Source organism: Xyrauchen texanus, chromosome 1 (assembly GCF_025860055.1).
Source record: "Xyrauchen texanus isolate HMW12.3.18 chromosome 1, RBS_HiC_50CHRs, whole genome shotgun sequence".
NCBI classification, from domain to species: Eukaryota; Metazoa; Chordata; class Actinopteri; order Cypriniformes; family Catostomidae; genus Xyrauchen; species Xyrauchen texanus.
Window position 1 is genome coordinate 65655451 of NC_068276.1, and position 14913 is coordinate 65670363.

General features: G+C 44.1%; 1 protein-coding gene across 1 annotated transcript in view; it reads left to right on the plus strand.

The window, feature by feature from the left end:
* The window catches only part of LOC127646031 (basement membrane-specific heparan sulfate proteoglycan core protein-like), a 409929-nt gene that overhangs the window by 125032 nt on the left and 269984 nt on the right, over window positions 1-14913 (plus strand). Inside the window, exons 5-7 of the mRNA XM_052129531.1 lie at window positions 9300-9569; window positions 12832-13092; window positions 13187-13462. Coding sequence (XP_051985491.1) covers window positions 9300-9569; window positions 12832-13092; window positions 13187-13462 — 807 coding nt within the window. The remainder of the gene's footprint in view (window positions 1-9299; window positions 9570-12831; window positions 13093-13186; window positions 13463-14913) is intronic.

The window sequence follows — 14913 nt, forward strand, 5'->3', positions numbered from 1 at the left end:
TTAGTTATAATCATCTGACTACTGTACATGTTTATTTTTACCTTTTCGGATTAAGAGAGTGTCCCGATGTTCAAGATCTAAAGTTAAAGATTAAAGTTGAAAATAAAGTTCAAGAATTGGTTATAACCAAATATTGAACAGCTTTTAATATTATCAATGCACATAAATACTGTGAAACCGTAATACCGTGCTAATGTTTGTGGCGGTTTTCATACCGTTACACCCCTATTAGGCAGCAAAGATGGTGACCGCTCCACCTGCACTTGACCCACATGTGTGCAGATTGACATCAAACACGCCCTTGATGACATCATTACCTGCTTTCTTCACAGCCATTGATACAATTATTTTATTGACATTTTAGATTTGTTTCTAAATAAATACCAGTTAAAAGCATCTTATCATTATTATAAACATTTTAATTATGTCCCAATTAAAGAGAATGGCAAATTCTCAAACGAGGCTTAATTTATCTGTGTTTGGGCATTTCTGGTTATTTATAATGTGTTTTGAGGTCTAATGTACGAAAGAACTGAAAATGAGGTAAAAACGGCTCATAACTATAATAATCGTGTGATGAGGGTCGATGAATAACATTTGCGATTAAATGTGAAAATTAACGCAGTTAAAACTAGCAGCAACTTTCAGACAAAATACTACATAGCACAGAAATCTATATTTAGATATTATTTCTGTTAAATGGACAGATGAGCAGAACAATAATTAGCTAGAAAAAGGGCGGGAAACTTTTTTAAGTAAGTTTCTGACAGAAAACATAAAGTTAGAAAAATAAACGTCACACTATCACATTTTAGGTATTAAAATATCCAATAAAGTAAATCATTTATAATGAAATAAGCTGAATTAATGGCTACAAAGGCAATTTTAAAAATCACTTATTGTTTTGCATCCAGACTCTAAAATTAAACACTGTTTTCATTCAGTTGTGGAGTAAAATTTGTTTAACTAAACCCAAAGCATTAAACTTCCGTGCACGTTTCTCAGATCTTCCAATAACTTTTATTCACTATTTCTGCATATTTTGAAAGTTTCACTTCACCTGTCGGCTTGATTAAGTGTAAATGTGATACTGAATGTTGATTGGCTTGAATGTTTATCTCTGATAATGATTGATTATGAACGCAGATGATAAAAATATAAATAAGAACAAATAACAGCACTTACTGCCGACTAATATACAAGAGTATTTAACATCTTTACATAAAAATCCATCTTGACCAGTTTATTTCATGAAATATATGATTGTATGTAATTCCCAACACTGTTTTTCTTGGGATATCTTCTTCTGATCATAATGACGGTCCTGATTTATGTAACTTGAAAGTGTTGAAACAGTCCCTCAGTAAAATAATCTATAAATCAAACAATGTGTTATTTTTGTGTAATTTCCTAATTAACTAATTTCCATCAAACTGAACTGTGTAATCTTAATAATAATAATAATAATAATAAAACTGGAATATATCCTAGTTTTATTAATCAATTTGATAAAGATTACTTAATTACATTTTGTTGTGAAATTGATATGTGTAAAATTAAAAAAATAGATTACAATTTTATTATAGAGAGTCAATTAAACTGTAGATGCAACATGTGTGTTTTGTAAAGTGAGAGTTGTGTGTTTGTTTCTGGTTCTTACAGAGAGAAAACCTGTTCTGACTGTAAATCCTGAAACATCACCGATATTCATAGGAGAGACTGTCACTCTCACATGTGACGTACAGGGGACAGAAGAGACAGACTGGACATACGAATTTCACTGTGATGGTCATGATGTTCAATACTCTAATAAGAAAGAGATCAAGATTACTGCAATGAACAGCGGATACAGTAAATGCAAGTGTTTCAGCTAGAAGAACATCTACACAAATCGACACTTCCTGGAGTAATGAAGTGTCATTTACTGTCATCAGTGAGTGATCATCTGTTATATTATAATCATATGCATCATCAGCAGATCCACAGTTTTCCTGAGCAACTACTGGACGACACATGATGATTGTAATTGCCTGTTTTGTGTTTCTGGTCTCGAGACACAATGTAAAAACTACCGAAACGAGCGATTCAGACGGAGAACAACAAACATTTAAGTGTTATTTGGAGTCAAAATGACTTTCAGGCTCAACTTGTGAAGTTGTTTTCTGTCAGAACAACTCAAATTAGTGAATGATATGAACATAACAAACCTCGGACCATCATGACATCTACATACTCAGATGAAGCACTGTCAAAAACACATCAAACGCTCATCTCGACTCTGTTCACTATCGGCTCTTTAAACTCACATGTTTATGAAATGTTTATAAATGTAATACTTTAAACACTTTAACAATTAAACTTAAAGAAGCTTTTATGATGGCGGTAATGCTCTATTTAAGAATGCGAGCCGCCAATAACAAAGAAGAAGAAGAAGAAGACATTAAGAGGGGCAGACCGAGTTCATTATGTGAGCGGGCAGGAGGAGGGGCGCTGAGATTACGGTGGCAGTGTGTGACGAGACACACCTGATATGAATGAAGTCTCGTGGAGCTTCTCCTCAGGAAACGTCTCGATTACGTACGTAACCTCGGTTCCCTGAGACGAACGGAACGAGACATTGTGTTTAATAACACATATGGGAGTGTCTTCATACACAACCTATTTGAAACCTCTCTATAATAACGCAGATATTCTAATATTGGCTGTGGTGTTTGAGCCCTGCCTGTTTTAGTGCGAAACTGACCACTCGCAAAAGTGTGAGTAAATGATGGGAGAATTGTCATTTTTGGGTGGACTGTCCCTTTAAGAGAGTTGTGGACTTCGAGCTGATGCTCCTGTCTTTAAATGTTAGTTTCAAGAATTATACAAGCTGTAAAATGTTAAATGAGGGTAATATTTTGAAGAAAAACACCACAATGTTTTATTTAGGCCCTAATAATATGTTGGAATATTAGCAATCTTCCACTGTGACAACTTACCCTTAATATGTTTCACCATTGGGGCATGTTGTCACAGTGATTTTTATTCCTCAGTTAATTAAATGATTTAAATATCTTTAGATTCTGTCCTTGCGGATAAAGAAAATATGTGTATATAATTCTATAAAATATATAGTATAATATATAAAACATGCCCAAGGCCCAAGGGGGCCCATGTAATGGTCTGTGGTTGACATTTAATGGGATCAAGCACAACAATTTACTTACTGATTTCTATCACTGAAAATAAAATGTTTATTTATTTACATGATAAATACTTTAATTGTTATCCAGAGGTGGGAAGAATAGCCAAAAACTGTACTCAAGTAAAAGTACAATTACTTCAAAATCATAATTACTCAAGTAGATTCCCTTGTTGTCTGCCCTCTCGGGCCTCCCAGGGCTCCGTCTCCCGAGCCTCCCAGGGCTCTGCCTCTCGAGCCACCCGGGCCTTCCAGGGCTCCGCCTCTCGAGCCACCCGGGCCTTCCAGGGCTCCGCCTCTCAAGCCTTCCAGGTCTCCGCCTCTAGAGCCTCCTATGCCGTCACCTCCCTCAGTTCCGCCTCCCGAGCCTTCCATGGCTCCGCCTCTAGAGCCTCCTATGGCGCCACCTCCCTCGGCTCCGCCTCCAGAGCCTTCCAGGTCTCCGCCTCTAGAGCCTCCTACGGCACCACCTCCCTCAGCTCCGCCTCCTGAGCCTCCAGAGCCTTCCATGTTCCGCCTCCCACGGCTCCGCCTCCCGAGCCTTCCGCGGCTTCGCCTTCCACGGCTCCACCATTTTCCGAGCCTTCCTTGGCTCCGCCTCCTAAGCCTCCCTCAGCTCTGCCTCCTGAGCCTCCCTCAGCTCCGCCTCCTGAGCCCCCCACGGCTCAGCCTCCTGAGCCCCCAACGGCTCAGTCTCCTGAGCCTCCATCGGCTCTGCCTCCAGTGCCATCCATGGTTCCGCCTCCCTCGGCTCCGACTCCAGAGCCTTCTACGGTTCCACCTCCTGAGCCACCCATGGCTCTGCCACCTGGGTCTTCCACGGCTCCGCCCTCCATGACTCCGCTACCAGAAACTTCCATGGCTCCACCTACCTCGGAGTTCCCCATGGCTGTCCGGTGGCCGCCTCCTGAACCTGTCCCTGTCCTGTGGCCGCCTCCCAGGCCTCCTGAACCTGTCCCTGCCCTTTGGCCGCCTCCCAGGCCTCCTGAACCTGTCCCTGTCCTGTGGCCACCTCCCAGGCCCCCTGAACCTGTCCCTGTCCTTTGGCCGCCTCCCAGGCCTCCTGAACCTGTCATTGCCCTGTGGCCAGCTCCCAGGCCACCTGACCCAGTCCCCATCTTGTGCTCCCCTTGGACTGCCTTCTTGCCCTCTGTGCCCCCTTGGACTTCCTGTCTGCCCCCTGTGCCCCCTTGGACTGCCTGTTTGCCCTCTGTGCCCCCTTGGACTGCCTGGCTGCCCCTTGAGCCCCCTTGGTCTGTATGGTTGCCCCTTGTGCTCCCTTGGACTGTATGTTTGCCCCTTGTGCCCTCATTGGTCTACCTGCCCTCCCCTCACTCCTTGGACTATTTTTTGTTTTTTGGGTATTCCTTTTTCTAAGACCGTCTGGAAGCCGCTCCTTTGAGGGGGGGGGGGGTTATGTCACGATTCCCTTGTTGTCTGCCCTGTGTTTCACTAGTCTGTTTGTTTGTTCCCAGTGTTGTTTTATTTTTAGTTACCTTGTTCACTTTTTACTCTTTCATTAAAGAACCGCATTTAGATCTCCACTCCTCCTCTGCCTTCGTCTGCATTCTTAACAAAGAGTAAGAAAGTATCCAATTAAAAGAGTACTCAAGTAGTGAGTAACTCGTTACTTTCACAAATTACATAATACACATTTAGTCGGGACGAGCCTGAACCTTTATTCCGCTATCTGGGATTACTTGTAAAAGACCCACGAAGCTCCATCAGTGTTGATGAGACCCAGTCTGTAAAGTTTGCTGCAAAAGTTATCGACGGGAAACACTTCAAACATTAAGCACCATCCCACGGACTTCACGGAGATGAATGTATGTGGAAATACAGTACACGGGATAATAAATTATAGCCCGTTTCATAAAAACACAAGATTCAATGTAGTTTTACATGATTTGTAATGACTAGTTAGACTAAAGTTATGTTTATGATTTCTGTCACATTCACAAATGCAGCAAACGGATTTAAACCCTCGTTCAACATTATAATGTGCCGCAACAGCAGGACAATGTGTTTGAAAATACTAATAATATCTTTTATTTTAAAACATTGTACTAAATTGGGTTTAAAAATGCTTTTGGTGTTCAGGAAATTGACATTGTAAATATGAATGCAAGAAATTGAAACTGTGGCAGAAATTGTCAGTTTTGGACAAAATGGCAATAAATAAACTGCACATGAATAATATATTTTCAGCAGGTTTTGTAGAATTGAACTAAATCACAAATGCAACAAATGACTGAATGCATGAAAATGTATATTTGAAGTGTTAAACTGTTCAATAATCATTACAAATGATTACAATTCAATTTAATAAATAATAAAATAACAATAACAATATATTTTAGTTATAATCATCTGACTACTGTACATGTTTATTTTTACCTTTTCGGATTAAGAGAGTGTCCCGATGTTCAAGATCTAAAGTTAAAGATTAAAGTTGAAAATAAAGTTCAAGAATTGGTTATAACCAAATATTGAACTGTTTTTAATATTATCAATGCACATAAATACTGTGAAACCGTAATACCGTGCTAATGTTTGTGGCGGTTTTCATACCGTTACACCCCTATTAGGCAGCAAAGATGGTGACCGCTCCACCTGCACTTGACCCACATGTGTGCAGATTGACATCAAACACGCCCCTTGATGACATCATTACCTGCTTTCTTCACAGCCATTGATACAATTATTTTATTGACATTTTAGATTTGTTTCTAAATAAATACCAGTTAAAAGCATCTTATCATTATTATAAACATTTTAATTATGTCCCAATTAAAGAGAATGGCAAATTCTCAAACGAGGCTTAATTTATCTGTGTTTGGGCATTTCTGGTTATTTATAATGTGTTTTGAGGTCTAATGTACGAAAGAACTGAAAATGAGGTAAAAAAGGCTCATAACTATAATAATCGTGTGATGAGGGTCGATGAATAACATTTGCGATTAAATGTGAAAATTAACGCAGTTAAAACTAGCAGCAACTTTCAGACAAAATACTACATAGCACAGAAATCTATATTTAGATATTATTTCTGTTAAATGGACAGATGAGCAGAACAATAATTAGCTAGCAAAAGGGCGGGAAACTTTTTTAAGTAAGTTTCTGACAGAAAACATAAAGTTAGAAAAATAAACGTCACACTATCACATTTTAGGTATTAAAATATCCAATAAAGTAAATCATTTATAATGAAATAAGCTGAATTAATGGCTACAAAGGCAATTTTAAAAATCACTTATTGTTTTGCATCCAGACTCTAAAATTAAACACTGTTTTCATTCAGTTGTGGAGTAAAATTTGTTTAACTAAACCCAAAGCATTAAACTTCCCGCCAAGAAGTGCACAAACTGAAAGATTATCTCAATAAAGTATGTGAGGAATCGACTTGATTTTAGCGTCTTTATGTTTAAAACATTTGAAAATCACTCCTCTTAAGCTCCACTTCAGCTTTTATAGTTCCCGTGCACAGGTCACCGCACACTTGGCGTGATAGAAATTACTCCAACCAAAACCCGCCATCTTTAGAAGAACACACTCCTCGCTGCAGACAATTTCACACTTCTCTCTCCATTCTGCTTTGATTTGCTATTTTTAATCTTACACACATATTCCTGCAACCCAGCGGTCGGGTAAAAAAATGATACAGTATTTTTTTAGTGATGAAAACACTGGAGACGGAAATTAAAAACAGGCGAATCATGGAACACTTCTGCGTTCAGGAAAAATGTGTTACGAAACAGATGAGGAGTGAAGATCTACGTGCAGCTTTATTGAAAATAACAAGACTGGAACAAACAAAACGTCCACGAGGGGAAACAAAATATATAAACAAGAGAAAACATCCACGAAGGGCTCAGGCAGGAACACATACAAGAATCTACAAGACGTTAACATTACGTTTACACTTAACAACCGACTACGAATGGTGAGACAACAGGGTTTAAATACACAAAGATAATTAATAAACAACACACAGGTGAGAACAATGAATGACTGCTGGTAGTGATGAGGGCAGGGAATTATGGGAAGTGTAGTTCGGAATGACAAGTGAGAAACACAGGGAAGACAACAGGGGATCGTGACAAACACATGGCAGACAACAGGGGATCGTGACATAACCCCCCTCAAAGGAGCGGATTCCAGACGCTCCTAAAAAAATGAAAAAAACCCCACAAAAACAAAATCGTCCAAGGAGTGAAGGGGCAAACAGACAGTCCAAGGGGGGCACAAGGGGCAAACAGACAGTCCAAGGGGGGCACAAGGGGCAAACAGGCTGTCCATGGCAGGCACAAAGCGCAAACAGGCAGTCCACAGGGGCACAAGGTGCAGACAGGCAGTCCAAGGGCGCAACAAGACAGGGACTGGGTCAGGAGGCCCAGGAGGTGGCCACAGGACAGGGACTAGGTCAGGAGGCCCGGGAGGTGGCCACAGGACAGGGACTGGGTCAGGAGGCCCGGGAGGTTTCCAGAGGGCCACAGCCATGGAGAACTCCGAGCGTGGAGCTGTGGAAGGTGGAGTCATGGAAGATTCAGGTGGTGGAGCCATGGAGAGCGGAGCCGTGGAAGGCTCAGGAGGCAGAGCCGTAGAAGGTTCCGGAGACAGGGCCGTGGAAGGCGGAGTCATGGAGAACTCTGGGGGCAGAGCCGTGGAAGGCAGAGTCATGGAAGGCTCAGGAGGCAGAACCGTAGAAGGCTCTGGAGACGGAGCCGTGGAAGGCAGAGCCGTGGGAGGTTCTGAAGGCGGAGCCTTGGAAGGCTCAGGAGGCGGAGCTGTGGAAGGCTCAGGAGGTGGAGCCTTGGAAGGCGGAGTCATGGAAGGCTCAGGAGGCAGAACCGTGGAAGGCTCTGGAGGTGGAGCATAGGGGAACTCTGGGGACGGAGCCCTGGGAGGCTCGAGAGGCGGAGCCCTGGGACGAGGCTACAGGCGCTGGCTCGCTGACTGTGGCAGTCGTGGGCTCTGGCTCGCTGACCGTGGCAGGCGGAGACTGGGGAGCAGAAGCCTTTCCTCTTCTCCTCCTCCTCCTCCTCCTCCTCCTCCTCCTCTGGGCAGACAAAAATGGCAACGCTGGCTCTGGGACGGACGAGGCTGGCAACGCTGGCTCTAGGACGGATGAGACTTCCAGCACGTCGGCCGTGGCAGGCGTGGGCGTGGGCTCGTTGGCCGTGGCAGGTGTGAGCTCTGGTTCTTTGAACGTGGAAGGTGGAGACTGGAGAGCGGAAGCCTTTCTTCTCCTCCTCCTCCGGGCGGACGAGGCTGAGCATGCTGATTCTGGGATGAGCGAGGCTACAGGTGCTGGCTCGCTGACCGTGGAAGGCGTGGCATGTTCTAAAGATGCAACCGGGATTGAAAGAGGTGGTTCCTCTGCCGCAAATGTCTCCAAAATGAGCTCCACATACTCCTGCCAGGTGTAATCTCCGGTCTCCGGCAAATTCCACCATCGGTGTTTGGGTATACTGATCCGATACGCATCCTTCAGGGTTTTGTCATCCCAACCGGTGTGACTGGCCACACTGGAGAAGAAGTGGGAGAACTCACGAATTGTTAAGTCCGCCTGAGTTAGTTCCATGAAGAACGCCACTAGATCCGTTTTCGGTAGGTTATTCTGTTATGAAACAGACGAGGAGTGAAGATCTATGTGCAGCTTTATTGAAAATAACAAGAAAAACAAGACTGGAACAAACAAAACGTCCACGAGGGGAAACAAAAGATATAAACAAGAGAAAACATACACAAAAGGCTCAGGCAGGAACACATACAAGAATCTACAAGACCTATAACATTACATTTACACTTAACAACCAACTACAAATGGTGAAACAACAGGGTTTATATACACAAGGATAATGAATAAACGACACACAGGTGAGAACAATGAATGACTGCTGGCAGTGATGAGAGCAGGGAATTATGGGAAGTGTAGTCCGGAATGACAAGTGAGAAACACAGGGCAGACAACAGGGGATCTTGACAATATGTGTGTTGTTGTACTTATTACATTTATTTGAATGTATCAAATCTTCATAATCTTCAGATGAACTGATTACAGTCTAATTCTTGTATTATTGTAAAAAAGATGAATATTTACTTGTGTTTTATACAGAGAGACAAAAACCGGAAGTGTCTGTAAATCCAGATCATCATGTGTTCAGAGGAGAGACAGTCACTCTCACATGTGACATACAGACACAAACACACACTGAGTGGAGATACAGCTGGATTAAAGATGATTCACTCAATCCAGTCAGCACTGAGAGACTGCACAAAATCATATCTGACAAATCTCACAGTGGTAAATACAGCTGTAGAGGAGAGAAAATCAGTGACTCACAGAGATCAGACATCAGTGATGCAGTTACACTGACTGTATCAGGTGAGTGTTCACATTCAACTCTGTAGATAAACTCTGATCAATAAATAAACTCTATTCCCCTATATACTCCCTGTCCTGTGGCCACCTCCCAGGCCTCCTGATCCTATTCTCTCCACGTTGTGTCAGAGAAGCGACACTAGGGGTCTCTCTTGAGCACCGACTATACCTCTGATCTATGAAAAAAAGCCAACGAGAAGTTGGCAGCTAGTATTTGCATACCCGGACATACGGGAATAAAGGCGAGGCAAATACTAGAGTTCATTCAGAAATTTTTTCCGGAGCCGTTGGTCGTGTATGCAGTCTGCTGCGAGTTACAAACACCAAGTTTCTGTGTATTCCTCTGACGATCTGCATGCTGTTGGATTTGACGGTGCATAACAGCGGCTTTCTCCTTTCCTGTGCACGGCTGTGCATTGTTGCCCCTGGGCGCTTCAACAGCGCAGATAAAACTCGAAAGAGTTTCCTTAAAAGAGTGATTTTATTTAAAAGAGTAATTTCCTCTAAAAGAGCAAACACCTCTTACGGTTCGCGTTCGACGGCCAGGCGTTTCAGTACAAAGTCCTCCCCTTCGGCATGTCTCTGTCCCCACGCGTCTTCACGAAAGTCGTAGAGGCAGATCTTGCCCTGCTCCGAGAAGCCGGCATCCGCATACTCAACTACCTCGATGACTGGCTCATACTGGCCCACTCTCGGGAGTTACTTTGCGCTCACAGAGACCAGGTGCTCAAACACCTCAGCCGCTTGGGGCTTCAGGTCAACCGAGAAAAGAGCAAGCTCAGTCCGGTTCAGAGCATCTCCTTTCTCGGCATGGAGATAGACTCAGTCTCAATGTCCGCACGTCTCACCAACGAGCGTGCACAGTCGGTGCTGAAATGCCTCGCAAAGTTCAAGCCAGGCACAACGGTCCCTCTAAAACTCTTCCAGAGGCTCCTGGATCATATAGCATCCTCCGCCGCAGTCATGCTGCTGCCCACTGCCCAATCTGGTATGGCCGAACAGAAGCTCCCCTCGAGGCAGATGCGCTGGCACACAGCTGGCCCACCGGGCAGCGCAAGTACGCATTTCCCCCAGTGAGCCTTCTTGCACAGGTGCTGTGCAAGGTCAGGGAGGACGAGGAGCAAGTCACACTAGTGGCTCCATACTGGCCCACCCGGGCCTGGTTCTCGGACCTCGTACTCCTCGCAACAGCCCCTCCCTGGCAAATTCCCCTGAGGAAGGACCTTCTTTCTCAAGGGCAGGGCACGCTCTGACATCCACATCCAGACCTCTGGAAACTCCACGTCTGGTCCCAGGACGGGACGCAGAAGATCTAGCTGGCCTACCACCTACTGTCACAATCAAACAAGCCAGAGCCCCTTCCACCAGGCAGCTCTACGCCCTGAAGTGGCGCTTGTTCTAAAATTGGTGTTCTTCCCGGGCTGAAGACCCACAGAGGTGCGCAGTTAGGTCAGTGCTCCTATTCCTGCAGGAGAGGTTGGAGGGGAGGCTGTCCCCGTCCACCTTGAAGGTGTATGTTGCTGCTATCGCGGCCCACCACGACGAGTCCCTTGGTAAGCACGACTTAATCATCAGGTTCCTAAGAGGCGCCCGGAGGTTAAATCCCTCCCGGCCAAGCCTGTTCCCCTCCTGGGACCTCTCGGTAGTCCTCACGGGCCTCCAGAGACCTCCATTTGAGCCGCTAGAATCAGTTGGACTCAGGGCCCTCTCTTTTAAGACTTCCCTGCTGATCGTGCTCACCTCCAGAAGTGTCAGCGACACTTTCCTGGAGTTCGGTCTGGCAGACACTCATGTAATCCTAAGACCGCGACCGGGCTACGTGCCCAAGGTTCCTACCACGCCCTTTAGAGTCTAGGTAGTGAACCTGCAAGCGCTGACCCGGGAGGAGGCAGACCCATCCCCGTCGTTGCTGTGCCCGGTACGTGCTTTGCGTACCTATCTGGACCGCACGCAGAGTTTTAGACACTCTGAGCAGCTCTTTGTATGCTTTGGGGGACAGCGGAAAGGAAACGCTGTCTCCAAACAGAGGCTTTCCCACTGGGTAGTAGATGCCATTTCATTGGCTTATCACACTCAGGCCATGCACCCCCCTTGCGGGTCTGAGCTCACTCGACAAGGAGTGTTGTGTCCTTGTGGGCACTAGCCAGGGGTACCTCCCTGGCAGACATTTGTAGAGCAGCGGGTTTGGGGACACCCAACACCTTTACGAGATACTACAATCTCAGGGTTGAGTCAGTTTCATCCCATGTTTTCTCAGGTCCGAGCCAGTTGAACTCGGTAACACGCTGATGGGTTGGCCGGGAAGAATCGCTTGCATATAGCGCCCTTTCCCTCGCTTGAGGTAAAACTGTGCGTCTTTTTCCCAGGAGATTCCACTCAACTCGAATCCCTGGTCGATTCCTCCCTAGCCCTCATTGGTCCACAGTTCGGCGGAGGAACTTGCTGACCCAATTCACTGCAGGTACTCAAATCTACCCTGTACTGGAATAGGTGCTCCACAGGGTGAGGTCTCCTACACGGACTCCCCCTGTGTGTATTTTCCACGATACGGTCCCCTTACGAGCGGACCCGCGTTTTCCTTGGGTACGTTTCAGCTGCCCATCGGTCGCCGTGTGTAGCAACTCCCCCCTCGCTTAGGCTGGATCTACCACCGCGCCACTTCCACGTGTCGCCTAAAAACACATGTGATGTATTCACCACCTTACCTCCCCAGCTGGGTAGGGGTTTCTCCGCAGGGTCTTTTCCCCCTGAAAGAATAGGAATGCGTGTAAGGGCCCCGGCTGTCTATTGCTCTATGCGAGAAACATAGAGAGAAAAGAGGCCCAGCCAGGCTTGGCCCGTTCCCAGGTTGGCAAGCGTTGCCTTGTTCCCCTGTCAGGGTAACCAAAAGGATTCCGACGACTTTTGTGGGGCATTGGAGAAGGGTACGTGTAGTCTGATACAGCTGGTCGTCTGGCACGTAAAAAACACCTGCCCACTCCTGTGTCAGACCACGTACACAGCTCAGCACATGGCATAATTTAAATTGGCCGAATATACATTTGTAACCTAGACGTTCAATACATAAACTCTGTTCAATACATGAACTCTGATCAATACATAAACTCTGTTCAATACATAAACTCTGTTGATTTCAGACTTTGAATTCTTTATTGAATAGGAAAATAATGAATGATGTACAGATTAACTGTGAAGCAGCTGATGAAGACTGATTCTTCACTGATTCTTAAAGTCTTTGTCACTGAACTGTCTCATATACTCACAGATAAACCAACACCGGCTGTGATTGTGTCGCCCCAGAGTTCAGTGTTCACTGGAGACACAGTTACTCTGAGCTGTAAGTTCACACACTCAACTGGATGGACGATTCACTGGAATAAAGACTCAAACTCCGAATCCAGTGATGCTGCAGGAACTAAAACAATCAGATCAGTGAAAGTCTCTGATGGAGGACAGTACAGATGCAGAGCACAAAGAGGAAACTACTCCACACAGTTCAGTAACACAGTTCAAGTAACAGTTGAAGGTGCTGATTTACTTTATCTGATTTTGCAGATTACATTACATTACTAAATAATGAATTACAGAGATTATTAATGTGTGTTTTGATTCATACACAGAGAGACCAAAACCTGAAGTGCGTGTAAATCCAGATCATCATGTGTTCAGAGGAGAGACAGTCACTCTCACATGTGACATACAAACACAAACACACACTGAGTGGAGATACAGCTGGATTAAAGATGGGACCATCAACATTCTCAATCAATTCACAAAACAAGAGTGTGAAATAAGCCGTGTTGAATTCTCCCATCAAGGTAAATACAGCTGTAGAGGAGAGACAAGAGGATCACGCTACACACACACCAGTGATGAACTTACACTCACAGTATCAGGTGTGTGCGCATCTCTGTAGACTTTTACAAAGTTTATTCAGTTTGTACTTTGTGTTTATCAGGAGCTCTGAGTAAATAGTTCCTTCTCTGTACAGATTTGCCCACAGCTAAACTCACTGTACATCCAGAAACATCTGTTTTCACTGGAGAGACAGTGATCATGAAGTGTGACATTGAGTCTGATTACAGTAACTGGAGATATGAGTGGTATAAAGACAGAACTGTCGTGTCTGAGTCTGAGCGTTACACTGTAAACACAAACACTCTCACTATCAGAGGAGCTACTGAGTCTGATCAACATCAGTTCTGCTGTCGAGGAAAGAGAGATGGAAGACCAGCAACATCACAGAACACAAGTGTTATTCTTTCTGTTAAAGGTCAGTAATTACTGTAGTAAAGACGAGCAGAAAATGAACTCTGTATATTAATGACCCAAATGTTCTTCACCACAGACTCAAAGCTCAATCCTGAACTCACATCAGATACTGCAGGAGCTGCACTGACAGGAAACACGGTGACTCTGATCTGTCACATGACTCAGACCGCTGGATGGGACTTTTACTGGTACAAACACACACAGAACTCTGAGAAAAACAAGACAGAAACAAACTCCTACAGAGTCCATATTGATTCAGTGTCTGATGGAGGTCAGTACTGGTGTAGAGCTGGAAGAGGAGAACCAGTTTACTACACAAACTACAGTGATGCATTGTGGGTCAATGTCACAGGTGAGAGTTTATTCTCTCTTTTCTATTCATTCATGTGCACTTGTTCAGATATACTCAATCATCATGTGCTTGTGTGTCTGTTTTTCAGTGTCAGCAGATCAGATTCGTGTCTTACACACTCTCAGTTCTCTTCTGGCAGTTTGTCCATATCTGATGGCGACAGTCGTGCTGGTGTTCAAATGCTACAGAGCGAGAGGTAAAAGAGATCAATATAATCAACAGATGAAATGTTCACAAAGACAATAACAGCAGAGGAAACAATATGAAAGTGGAGTTCAATGACATGTTTCTAATATTGTTTTTGTATTTGATAGTTTCATCTGTTGAAGATCAAAGTCAGTTTGCAGTAACAGAGGAAGAAACTTCAATCTGAATCTCTTTAAAAACGTTCAGAAGACTTTTCTTACATTCCTGTTCATTATTTCACCATGTTTCATTTGTTGTAGAATTGATTTCTCATTCATATGATTTTAAAACATTGTATTTTGTGTTTCTGCTTTTCTATGATTTCTATTTGAATCTTTTACTTGAATATTTCCTGTTTCATGTTCAAATAATGAATAAGAGCAGAAACACTTTAGTTTTATTCTGATCTAGTTTTATTGTGTGGATTTGTGTGTGATCTGATGTTTCCTACTTTAAATAAGTGTGTCTTTGTGTTTGAAATATTCTGGACTTTATGCTTTCTTACAGATTTAAATACTATCTTAAACTCTTGATTAT